This window comes from Syngnathoides biaculeatus, chromosome 11, assembly GCF_019802595.1.
Source record: "Syngnathoides biaculeatus isolate LvHL_M chromosome 11, ASM1980259v1, whole genome shotgun sequence".
NCBI lineage: Eukaryota > Metazoa > Chordata > Actinopteri > Syngnathiformes > Syngnathidae > Syngnathoides > Syngnathoides biaculeatus.
This window is the reverse complement of record NC_084650.1, coordinates 26,946,577-26,959,854: the sequence shown is the minus strand read 5'-3', so window position 1 is coordinate 26,959,854 and position 13,278 is coordinate 26,946,577. Positions and strand designations below refer to the sequence as shown.

The following is a 13,278-nucleotide window of genomic DNA, read 5'->3' as shown; positions in this document are numbered from 1 at the left end:
GGAGAATGTTAGACAACTGGTAAGCATCATTGGAACACTATCTACCCAACAGTGGGAGAGAAAATGAAATCAACTCTGGTCAGAGCACACTTAGAACTGTACTAGACACCACAAGGACACACACTGGAATTAATTTAAGGATGACGTATGAACGGAGAATGCCAAACAGCTGGGTCAAGAAGACCGTAAGACAGCAAATACGCAACTGCCACTGCAACCTTTAGTGCAAGCAATAAATGATTTGTGTGACAAGTTTATGAAAAGAGAATTTGACCAGTGTGCATGATTGTGAGGAACAGGATAAGCGGTTAAGAGAATGAATGGAATTATCACAGAAGAGTAAGTATACTGTATACAGTAAAGCGGAAAGATGTCGCTGGATGACTCACCAGCGAGTCACTGTTCTGCCACCAATTTAAATTTAGCTTAACATCGCCATTTAAACAGGCTTCCAAATGTTTCAGAGAAAAGCTACATTTGGACTCACCGGGTTGAGCAAAACTGTGAGGAAGAGTTCGCCCCCATTGATGAGTTTGTCCAGCTCATTAGGGCTTCCTGGGTAGTCTTTATAGAAGATTGTGTGTGTGAAAAGACCGCACGTCTGCCTGGGCAGCACCTGTGAGGGCGCACACAGTCAACAGGGCAACACCAAATGCTTTCATGAAGCTAAAAACTCACATGGTCAGCCCTCCACTGAGAAGCGCATTGCAGTTATCCCACATATTGTTTGCTCCCAATAAAATTCACAATATGCATCACATCGAGCTCAAGCAAGCCTCTCATTCACATCCATGTTTATATGGAAATGGATGGAATTGCATTTATAGTTTGAAGTGTCTGGGGGACTGAATATCAATCATCCCTAAGAGGGGGAGACGAGTCCATTCAGACTATTTCAAGGACAGTGAAGAGCATGCAGAGACCAAAGGCCTACTGAATGCCAAGACTACAAAGAAACTGGACTGAGACTGCACAGTTTTCCAGCAGCTATGAAGGTCATCTTGGGAGAGAAGTAGATAAGATTTTTCTTTTGTTCCTTTTGAATGTTCGAATGCTCCATGGAAAAGTTTAATATATGAGAACCCTGCATATTTGTGGTTTGGCATTCACAAATACATATATTCACAGAATTTGGGGAAACTATCCTCTGTTGTTCAGAGAAAAACTCCCCTGTTGCAATTTTCTGTAACATGGCAAAAGAAGTCTGAAAACACATTTATTCATTGATTCATCTTCCGTTACAGTGTATCCTCACTAGATTCACAGGTGTACTGGAACCTATCCCTACAGTTAATTTAGTCTTCAATTAACGTACCATACATATTCTTGAAATAGAAGAAACTGGGGGTAATACTTTTTCACTCAATGTATGTGCCTTATGATTGGCTGGTGACCAGTTCAGGGTGTATCCCACCTCGAGCCTAGAGTCTGCTGGGATCCTAGTGGGGATAAACCAATGAATTCTCACATGAAATAGGTTTCCCACTGCTGCAGTAGTACACTTCAAAAATTTGCCAGGGCTGTGTGTTGACCTAACTCGCCAGGGTTCTACTGAGAGCATATGATTGGTTGACCACATACCCACTCCCATTATTATTGGCTAGCTACTGTCAGCAAAAACATGGACAAATGAAATAGTTTATTGACTGTATCTCATATATTGTCACGGAAAACCTATTTTGAGATGTATCATTCTACTATTTATAATCAACCAGCCCTAATTAAAAGACTGAAAGACCCACGCAGCATTTAACCTTGTCGTTTTTGGACCATCTTTCCTCCATTCAAAGAAATGTGTTATGGTGGCAGTTTTTGTTGTGCCAGCTCAACGTCCCGTTTCGGCAAAAAGATTTTGGGCCAAAAAATGCAGTTTTTGGGCATTTTGGGGGCAAATATTTGATGCCTCCCTATTATACTGGATATATATTGTGCTCAGGCAGATGTCTCTTGCAAGGCTATACTGTCAAATTACGTACTAAAGAATATGGGATAAAAGATGTATTCCTGGCTAAGAGCGATGTGAATTCAAAATAACTGAAGGCGGAAGAGAAGGCAATCATTAATGAAAATAGAATAGCACATGTAAATGATTTGAACAGAATGTTGATGGCTGGTGAGATGCTAGAGGTAACAAGCTAATGAGGTCTCGTGGATATCTGGGTGTAGAAGAAAAGTGCTCTTACGCTAATGCCACTGTGGATGAAACCTCGCCGAAAACGGGCTGGCTTGAGATGTGGATATTCCTCAGTACTGGTGACCTTGATGCTCCAAACCTTCTTCCAGGCGTCGTACAACTGCAAGTGAACAGGGTATACACCCGAATGGTGCGGTGCCACAGCATAGCCCATATTGATTGGGATCCCATGCTCCTGGAGGTCAAAAGAAGAGGGAGAGCAACAGGTAACAAACTGATTTTTAAATCACACCACTCCCAGCATTAAAAAGGTACAGTAAGAGTCTGTAATGCAAAGTCGAAAAAACACAAACAACAAAGGCATGAAAAGCAGACAACACTCAATGAGGAAGTGGAAGTGCTAGTGTCGTGTACAAAACAGTTGATAAAAAAAATCATTGATAAATAAAAGTGCCAAGTGACATTTTGATTATTGTAGTGCAGTAAAAGTACAGTTACTTCTGAGAGCAGAAGTGGCAAAAGTGTTTTTTTTTTCCCCCCCTGGTCTCGTCAACACCTGTCACTTGTGACATATCCAAAGCAGGTTCTGAGCGCACAGGCGGAACCGCAGGCCGATGCGCTCGCATATTCGTCCGTCACACAGTTATGTGTGAATAGTAGCTGTGTGGAATGGATCCAGCTGCCAGCGTTCAAAGAGTACAAAATAGCCGGTGACAGCAACGGCGACCCCCATCCGACTAGCTGCTATAAATTAACGGACAGCATTGGTGAATGTCAAAAATGTATTGTTTCTGTGGGTGATTAATACACCAAAAGCTCTATAAATAAAACTGTTTTTATTAGTAAAATACAATTGCTATCCATTAATTTCAAATGAACAAGTGCCGCAAGTTATTATTACTTGTTTAAGGTGTAAAATTAGTGTTATTTGGATTGCTAAACAGACAAAAAAAAAAGTTTGTTACGTGCATAAGCTGTTCAAGTCAAATTGGGTTACAAATAAAGTGAAGTCAATTTGAAACTCCTCATTGTTTTCTAAAAAAGATTATAAAACATGGAAAATTGAAGTCATTCGCTGTAAATCAAAGGACCAGGTTTGAATATCAAAGAGAAAGGTTAAAAGCACTTCATGGCAATATGTTGGCTGGTCTCTAAGACAAACCTCGTTCTTCTTTTCCTTTCGGCTTGTCCCGTTAGGGGTCACCACAGTGTGTCATCTTTTTCCATTTAAGCCTATCTCGTGCATCATCTTCTCTAACATCCACTGTCCTCATGTCCTCCCTTGCAACATCCATCAACATTTTCTTTGGTCTTCCTCTTGCTCTTTTGCCTGGCAGCGCCATCCTCAGCACCCTTCTACCAATAAACTCACTCTCTCGCCTCTGAATATGTCAAAACCATCGAAGTCTGCTCTCTCTAACCTTGTCTCCAAAACATCCAACTTTGGCTGTCCCTCTAATGAGCTCATTTCTAATCCTATCCAACCTGTTCACACCAAGCGAGAAACTCAACATCTTCATTTCTGCTACTTCAAGTTCTGCTTCCTGTTGTTTCTTCAGGGCCACCGTCTCTAATCCGTATGTCATGGCCGGCCTCACCACTGTTTTTAAACTTTGCCCTCATCCTAGCAGAACTCTTCTGTCACATAACACACCAGACACCTTCCATCAGATGTTCCAACCTGCTTGGACCCGTTTCTTCACTTCCTTACCACACTCTTCATTGCTCTGTATTGTTGACCCCAAGTATTTTAAGTCGTCCACCCTCACTATCTCTTCTCACTTGTCACTCTTAAACCTGCGCCCCTCACATTCATGCACATGTATTCTGTTTTACTTCGGCTAATCTTCATTCCTCTCCTTTCCAGTGCGTGCCTCCATCTTTCTAATTGTTCCTCTGCCTGCTCCCTGCTTTCACTGCAGATCACAATATCATCTATGAACATCATAGTCCAAGGTGATTCCAGTCCAACCTCATCTGTCAGCCTATCCATTACTACCGCAAACAGGAAGTATTATAGACAAATACAGTATTCTCTGTGGCAGAACCTTCGCATCTCCAAAATCACGACTTTAGCAGGGGGAGTGATATTGTTTAAGTTATCAAACGCCTCGTTGTTCAAGTTGGTTAAGGTTCTACCTTAGATTGGCATCTTATACGGTTGCGCACCAACATCTACCAAACACCACCCCAAGATCATGTTCAAGTGCTAAATCAATGCGCCTCAAATTTTTTTAAAAAATGTACATCCATAAAAATAGTAAAACATGTCACCAGCACCAGCCGTCTGCGCTCACGCCGACTCCCCGACCATACAAAAAGGCTATAAGACTTCATAAAAGCAATGGACTGGGGTTTCCAAACTCCCTAAAAGATTACATGAGTGGCATATTAAATAAACTGATGAGCTGACTACGCAGTTTAATAAGCAGAGAGGAATCTGTACGGAATTACGTTTATGGCTCACAAACTTCCTTCTGCAAGACTGCCGTCACAGTTAACAAAACAAATTGATCCATTTTTAACATAACATTATATAACCTGACTTCATTCAATATTTCTATAAAATAGACTTTCAGCCGGGAAAGCAGAATGACAGAGGCAGCGTTTTATAATCATTCTCAGACGGTTGCGCATTCAACTCTTTAAAACGATTAAGAATGTGAAAAATAGCAGATGACATGGGTGAAAAAATATGAACTTGATCATATTGGGACAAGGTTGATACTAGATAGCAACAGTACGTCGTTTCTCCTTTCTAGTGAGACCACTGATATCAATCTCAGGCATGTTTGCTGATTGGTTTTCCTGGTGTGCCCATTCAAGGGAAAATTACTTAGGGAGGTTGTTCTACATTATTAAGCAAGTCTGTTTTGATCCATAATGAGGAAAAGGGAGGACCTTTCTGCGGGTGAAAGGGAGTCTTTCGTGAAAAGAAGAAAAACAATGGACATTTCAAGAAAATGACTGTACAGTGAAATAATGTGCAACTCAGAGAGCAAATGGGTTAGTTCCAATAGAAGCGTATCAAGGAAAGTTTCCATGAGACAAATGCCTTTGTATTAAGAGAGTGGCTGTTAAAAAGCAAAGCAAAGCAAATGTATTTATGTAGCTCATTTCAAGGTAACCCAATTTGCTTTACATAATATAGGTACAATTAAAACTGCACAAGAAATTTCATTTAAAAGATTAAGTGCTAGTGTATGTGTAAATACTCTAAAGAGGCACTGATGAACAGATGGTTAAAGTTTTATGGTGTCTTTGGAGTCACAAAAACATTTCGATGTAGGAGAGCCCCAAAAGGCTTACGGTCACGCGTAGAGCTACATTTTGGATACCCTAACCAAGACTACCAAAAGGTTTATAAAAGTGCAATAATGTACTCTTTTCTGAGTGTCTTAACAGGGAAAACGTGTTGCTTGGAAATAAAAAAAATTTATGATGATAATGTCAAGTCAATTGTGTCAGACGAGATGAGGAAAACTAAGCAAGGGACAATGCTCAGGAAACCTTCACCTTTTTGATATGATTTTTCTTTTTCCCCCGCTTCCACTCACCATTGCAAACTTTTTGTTGAGCAACATCTGCTCAGCCAGCACAGACTGGTTGTGGAAGAGATGGGGCTGCATGTGGCTCCACATGTGTGGAAACCACCAAAACTCCTTCACATAGGAAAGCAGCAGGTCATCGCCGAGGTCCTCCTCATCTGATCCTGGATGTCCAAAGGAGACAGAGTCAGGAGGTGGGTGGACGAAAATATTACTTTGGCAGGATATAGCATATCAGGGTGTAAAGGCAGTGAAAAAAAATGTGTCATGAGCCTCAACTTCACGTGCTATTGTATTGTATTTATTGACGAGTGTGTGACAATGACGAGGCATTTTACCTGCGTGAAAGAATTTCCCTGAGAAGCCCAGATTGAACGTGAAGTTGGGAACATGTGTGCGCATCTCCCTCTGCGTCTCTAGCAGGGCCTGAACACACAGCGTGTGGATAAAAGTGTGAATCAGCACACAATGTTCTCAATCTGGTGCACAGGCACATTATTGAGGAAGCATGAAGATGACACACACACGAGCCGACATGCATATTTCATCCTGTAGCCTGCTTTCAGTAAACATCCACCATCCCCTCCCTATAGCCTCAACTCCTCTCCTCCATTCTGTTTGATATTTCGCTGTGCTCTGATTTTGGATGTTTGTTTCATTTGATCTGTTCGGTGGTTGAGACTCCCAGCACACAAACGCTCATACATTTCACAATTTTGTCACAGTGTGATGTAGTCCTAAAAGTTTGCTGTGGTGTCCCCCACCCGGAAGCCTCGATACATCCTCCATAACTTTTCCCAAAGCCTCAGTCTCATCTTGTGAGGTTGGTATGTTCCACTGTGAGGGGACACCGGTAAGGAGCTTTTCAACATTCTATGTCTCCGGGCCCCTGAAATATTCATAGCTGCGGAGCTTGTGACTTTGCGAGCGTTGGGGCCTGTCAGCTTTGAGCGGCCTACAGGGACAATGCATTCAAAAGGAAAATGGAGAGAGAAGAGGAGCTGTCTATATGACTAGTACAGCATGCCACAGAGGTAACTTTTTAATTCAGCAAACAGATGGCTGAGAAGTACTGTGTGATATATTTTAAAAGAGAATTTAGCTTTCCCTATGATAAAGCTCTTCCACTTTAAATGACATGCAAACACACATGCACACCCACCTTTACATCAGGCACCTTCATGCGGGTGCCCTCTTTTCCCACAAAGATGTCATCCACATCTACCAAAATGTACCGCTCCAGGGACAATGAGAGCCTCTTCCCGGTAAGGAAGGCTACAGCATCCACAAACACCAGCTTATGGAGCCAGAAGACCAAGTTATTCCCAAACAGGACCCTCTGGATCCCATCGTGAAGGCCCAAGTCCTGTACCACCGACGGAAGCAGAGCAGCATTCTGTCCCATGGATGGGATGCTCTCAGCTGATTGGGTCTTGGCCAGTAACACAGGCTCATAGGTCGAGTGGTTGGATTGAAAAACGGTCCAGTCATCTCCTGGGAGAGGACCAGGCAGCGGCTGCCCGGATCGGGTGATAAAGAGCAAGGGTGACTTGGGGTTGACCGTGCAGTCCTTCAGGCCCAAGTTGGAGTGGAGAAAGAGCGGGAATCCTTTCAGCTGTGCACTCAGCAGACTGTTCTCATTGGCCTGATCAAAAGGAGAGAGAAATCACACCAACTCACCACACAGCACAGAGATATAGACAGAGCTATATCTGGTATAATTCCAAGATCTCTGCCATTATGTGTGAAATAAGCAATGTCAGGCTTACTCTAATACGAATGCATGGCACAGCTTCTAGCCGCTATGCTCAATCTACTCTGATCTGAGACTGCTGAAAAAAATTTGAATAACCATCCTGCTGTGTCCTTTGAAAATCAAAGACGCGTTCAGCACTTATTCATTGAAACATTTTCAAGGTTGCACACATTTCGATTGCTATTGTTACAAACTTTAACTTGCTTTGCTTTTTGACACACCAACACTTATTATACTCATTATATTATGCACCTTCAAACCTAGATATACAGTGAAGCTGTTTTTGTCAGAGGAGTGGATATCTTTGTCCACTTTGTATTATTGCCAAGTGAAGATGTATTAAATATTTATTACCAACTTTTTGACAGGAAAGTAAATGTAATTGTATATTTTAAATGAAATAAAATCCTGATGAGACACTTGAGCATGTCCCATTTAGTATTTACAGCAGTTTACTTTAGCCCAGACGATGCAATCTTCTTCAATCATGCTTTAGTTCTCAACAACATAAATTTTACAAACTAAGTTATAATGAAATTCAGTATAAATTACCTAATTTGGAAGAAGGACAAACAAAAAACAGGTGGTTTCAGGGAAATCAACATTTCAGGTTGACTATTTTTCCATATTTAAAGTAAATGCAAGCTTTTAAAATAAAATGGAAAAAAAACTTTTTCAATCAAAATCAAATTGAAGTAAAATTTAAATCAAATTCAATTATCAAATTTACTATAAAGGTTCCCATTGTTCTAATTATTTGCTCTCACATGAAAAAAATGCTTTGTATTCAACTGTAAAAGGAAATGCTGAACATATGATGTATCGTACCGTATTTTCCGCACTGTAAGGGGCACCTCCAATGAATGGCCCATTTTAAATATTTTTTCATATATAAGACTCACCGCATTATAAGCCGCATAGAATAGATGCTGCAGTAGCGGCTCGGGTTACGTTATGCATCCATTAGATGGAGCTGCACCAAAGGCTCAATATTGATATAAGGCGCACGGGATTATAAGGCGCAAGGGCATCCGGCGTAAAAATTGTGCCAAACATATATATGCGTTCATCTGAGATGATACGCTGTGGCGACCCCGAAAGGGACAAGCCGAAAGGACAACAACAACAACAACAACCAGGAGCTTTTGAGAAAATTAAAGGCTTTTAGGTGCGCCTTATATTGCGGAAAATATGGTACTTTGACACTTCCAGTGCAGCATCTTAGTCATTGGGATGAGCTCCTCGCTTCTGATCCTCTCTCACTAAATACCACCAAGCTTTCTTACCTTCACCTACAGAATTTAACATTAGTACACACCATACATAAATCTATCTCTTGCTCTGTATTATTTCAATAATATTTAAATTTGTTTAAAAATAATGCTTAAAATAAAAAATTAACACTTTAGAGGCTTTTGACTTTTTGAGAACATTTTTTTTAGATTAAAGGGGATTGTGAGATGGAGAAAGGGAAAAAAAATTGTGTAAGATGGAAGAAAGAAGAAATGGGAGAGCAAAGTGGGTCACTAAAGACTGAAAACCAAAATATGAAAAGGCGTGATACAGGGCTAAGTGATTTTGAACCAAGCAAATGTTTCCAACCCCCTGAAACCCATCTGCTTTAAGATGGCACGGCCAGATGGCCAAGGCAGGAAGTTTGGGTTGGAGCCAGGGAAGCAGAGTGAGGGAGGTTAAGAGACAGTGGTGTGGTGTTCTAACCTTGAAGAAGCCTATAATGCCAACTCCGTATTCCACACAGTACTTATCCAGCAGCTCTCGGTTCCAAGCATCCAGGTTAACATACTTGAGAATGTTCTCATAAATGACAAGTGTGAAACGTCCTCTCTCCTTGTCCGTCAATGTTGGCATGTCCCCTTTGCCAGGCGATATCTCAGTCCGATACTGGAACCTACCAGACTCCAAAATGGCCACAATCTCCTGACCAAGTTGTGAATACTGACTTTCCACAAACACCAGAACTACAGGATCTGTCCTGGCCCCAGCAGGATCCACTCCAGGGCCTCCCGAGACGCTACGCAGCGGTAAAAGCCGAGACGGTGTGACCCTCAGGTCGTCCGAGTCGGCCGATGTTCCCTCTCCCCCTGGCACACCATTTCCTGACGGCTCCAGCTCCCGCTTGACGCCATAGAGAAAGTAGGCTGAGATGAAGACGCTGACAGTGCAGAAGAGAAACAGTAGGAGGAGGGATGTCTGAAGAGGGAGGAGACGGACCAGCCGACGGAGGCGAGTCACGCATCCCAGCATCGTCTCTCGCCTCACCGCTCCCCCACCGGAGGGTTGAAAATGGCGAGCTGTGACTATTCACAAACTAAAAAATTTGTCTATTTTGGGACAAACGGCAAAAGGTGTTGAGGTGGCAGCTGCAGGAGCTACTGGAGAAAGAAATGAGATGGTTTCACGGTGGCTCTCCCTCATATTGCGATCCTGCTTATGTCACCATGGCAGAGGTGTGGGGGGCCTTGGATCGCTGGTACACACTTCTGCCTCTGAGGGAAAGCTGACAGAATGAGTCAGTGGCGGGTAAAAATGATGGAGGACTCCATCACCTGCCCATCTTGCAAACTTCCTAACCGTGTCCTGGAAGGGATTTGATTAATATTCTTGATTGGAGAATGGGCTCATGGGACGAATAAGATCACGTCATCTTGGCAGCAGAATCCCTACAAAACAAGACAAAAAATAATGGAAAAAATTGTATCCAGTACAGTATCACCTCATGTAAAAATAATGACTTGACATCCATTTGTTGTGTGGGTCTGAAAGGCTTGTGGGAGAAATTTACACTGCCTGTGCCCTCACTCCAAAAGTTCATTTCACTGTACAACAATTCTTTTGCTCACCTACACAAAAGTAAGAGGTGTAAATACACCCCACACACAAACATACAGCCTGTGTGCCCAAAACCAAACACAAAGCAAAGTGCAGGCTTCATATAACTAATATGCAGGGTTTAAGTGACAACCAAGACTGGAGGTAGCAATTATTACAGAAAGATTTTTTTCTATATTTATATGTCTGTCGAAGTAATGAGACTGAGCATTTTTACTTTTCCATGCAATACAGAGTAATTGGCAATCATAAACACAACAAAAACAAGAATACCACAAGGTAATAGCTGTTTAAAAACCAAACATAACACTCACAAGGGGGGAAAAAAAAAAAAAACACAGAATTGATTTGATTCAACATTCATTCTTGTTTCGATGAGAGCTTAATTAAGGGGTAATTTTTACGTCATGACAGCAGACACACGACACAGCACAACACTCAACACAATGTGGCCCATCATCTACAAATCAATGCATTGATTTTAAAAAGACTGAGTGGACCAAAACACCCGACAGATTATAATAGACTTCAATAAAAATAACTATGATTTTACATGGTCCATTGGGTTTGGGAAATAGAGCACTCACAGTTTCCATTCAAAGTGATCAAGGTCAATCGAGATCCCCTCCCCACCCTCAGGCCTGGCAGCTAATGTCAACATCATGTCTGCATCTTTCTGAAACTTCAGTCATACTCCCCGCACCCCAATGTTGGGCTTAAGTTTCTTTATAGCAAATTTTTTTTTTTTAAAAAAAAGGGTACTTTTTTTTCTCGAATCAAGACGAATTAAGACTCCAAAACTTGAAGACTTTTATCAGCTCCCTGCAAAACTTTAAGTACGACTGAATAAATTTTCTTCTCCAGGATACAAAGATAACGTGTACTTCGTTAGTTGAATATTTGATTTGGAAAAAAATACATCAATATTTACATTTTTTGCAAGCTATTTCCTTGAGGAGGTTGAATACCTGAGTTGAAGGTTTGATTGGATATTCTATTTCCAATAGACAAAAGAATTTATTTTATGTTTTAGCCGCAGCAGGTAATACATTCCTAGAACCCATTTCAATGTTAAAATATTGCTGAGCAAGAAAGCGCAAGCAACAATAAAAGTTAAAACTAAGTAGAAGCTGATATGAAGCAAATTCCAACAAGCCACAAGTACCGCCTTGTATGGTCACACACTTTGAAAATGCTAATTTCTGCCACTGGTCTGGAGGCAGTAGTAAGTACAATGCCCTGTGAAAGTGGACCAATGTATGGCACTTGACATTTATTGGAGGCAGTTACAATACACACGCTACTAAGAGAAAGACACTCCCAATACGCTTTTTAACATATCCAAACTTCGACTGTCACCGATTTAAAAAAAAAAAAAAAAAAAATTTAACCAACAAATTCACGCAGGTTGTTCTTTAGATAAGTATCTCGGTACGAAAACAGGATGGTTAAACAAAAATTGGACAGCAGCACAAGTATGCCAAAGGATTGTCAATTGAAATTTGTAGGGATATTCACAATATTACGCAATTACTCCTGGATATTTTTAGCACTTTGCCGGGAATGTCCACTTTTTGTATGTGTTCGGTTAGACATGTTGATACCATTTTCGGTCCTATCTGCACGATTACACTTTTCAAGCCATACCCCTCTGAAACAGTTTTTGATTCCAGTATACTTGTCAATTGCCCTTGCTCGATCTTCATCCTTTTTTTCCTAACACTTTCGCCATCGTAAAACTTTGAACACACCGTCGCTCAGTTCGCGCTATGTAAGTCCCACGCGCCATTACTTGGCTAACTTACAAGTTTTCAAGTGCGATTTCTGAGAACAGAGAACACATGTACATGGCAATGGTGAAACTCGATTAACCACTAACACGATTGGATCGTTATACTGTATAACTCTGTTGTCCAATCGAGTAATCTGCCGCAAACAAGTTTTAATGTTTATATCGCAAACTGCAAATATTTACATTACCGAGCAAGTTAGAACGGCATATGATAGTCGTGCTTGTGCTAGCACTAAGCTGAACTTGCAGCTCGGAGCCCACCACCAAGAGGCAGGCGCACGATACCCTATCCCTACCCCACGCCCCCCTGAAATTTTCTCAACGGATTTGCGCTCATCTCAAGAATGGTCATTCTGGTCTGAAAAAGTCAGAAATCCGCCTATCAGCGGAAAATTCTCATCCCTGAAAATACAAATAGAGTTCGAACGCACAATGCATCTTCCTTTATTCAACGTGATGATATCCATATTGACCTTCAGACTGTGATGTCCAAAAGGCTAGACTGGAAAGAATGTGGTTCAGGGAAAACCCTGTGACGGAACATGCTAAAACCATAGTAAAATACATCAGATTCTAATAGGGATGTTGGCAGTGAAAGAGGTGAGGAATGGGTATTATATTTCAAATGCCAGCGTCGACAGTATTTCATGAGTATGCACTACCTCTGATGAGGCAATTATACAACAATTGTCGCCATTGCTCCACCAAAATAATAGCAAAATATAGAGGAAGAATGGGTGAGAACATGAACATTTGATGCTCGGCAGCAAACATATCCATAAGTTAAAGAGCACAAGGTGCACAGAGACTAGAGTGTTTCAGGCTGCCAAAATGAGTCACTGTCTTAAGTCATGCATTAAGAAGAACCAGATGGAGAATAATGCGCATCAGCAAGCCACCGTTTTTCTTCTCAAAAGATGTGAAGAAAGCTCACTCAATGTGAGCTCTGCAATTGTGACATGTGCTGACAGTCACCATATAAAGGTGTCAGACAGTGATCTACACACAAAAAAAAGGGGGGGGGGGAAACAAGTGAATCTATAGAGAGCAGCTGCGGCAATTGAGAAAGCAAATTAGCGCAAACCCACCAATTAAAATATATGCCCTCAAGGTTTTGAAGGATGAGTGTGACAAAAGGAAATGTTGGCACGAAGAAGCAGGTGATGGCTGAGAGAGTAGACAAATGACTTTACTCTGA

The 13,278-nt window shown here is 41.4% G+C and overlaps 1 protein-coding gene across 3 annotated transcripts in view; it reads right to left on the bottom strand.

Moving 5' to 3' along the window:
• The window catches only part of LOC133508444 (bifunctional heparan sulfate N-deacetylase/N-sulfotransferase 1-like), a 54,524-nt gene that overhangs the window by 5,812 nt on the left and 35,434 nt on the right, over positions 1-13,278 (bottom strand). For all 3 annotated transcript variants that reach the window (XM_061834511.1, XM_061834510.1, XM_061834512.1), the window contains 6 exons: positions 9,158-10,119; positions 6,845-7,327; positions 6,021-6,108; positions 5,692-5,846; positions 2,184-2,369; positions 488-616 (listed from right to left, as the gene is read on the bottom strand). In XM_061834511.1, coding sequence (XP_061690495.1) covers positions 488-616; positions 2,184-2,369; positions 5,692-5,846; positions 6,021-6,108; positions 6,845-7,327; positions 9,158-9,703 — 1,587 coding nt within the window. In that variant the 5' untranslated portion in view covers positions 9,704-10,119. The remainder of the gene's footprint in view (positions 1-487; positions 617-2,183; positions 2,370-5,691; positions 5,847-6,020; positions 6,109-6,844; positions 7,328-9,157; positions 10,120-13,278) is intronic.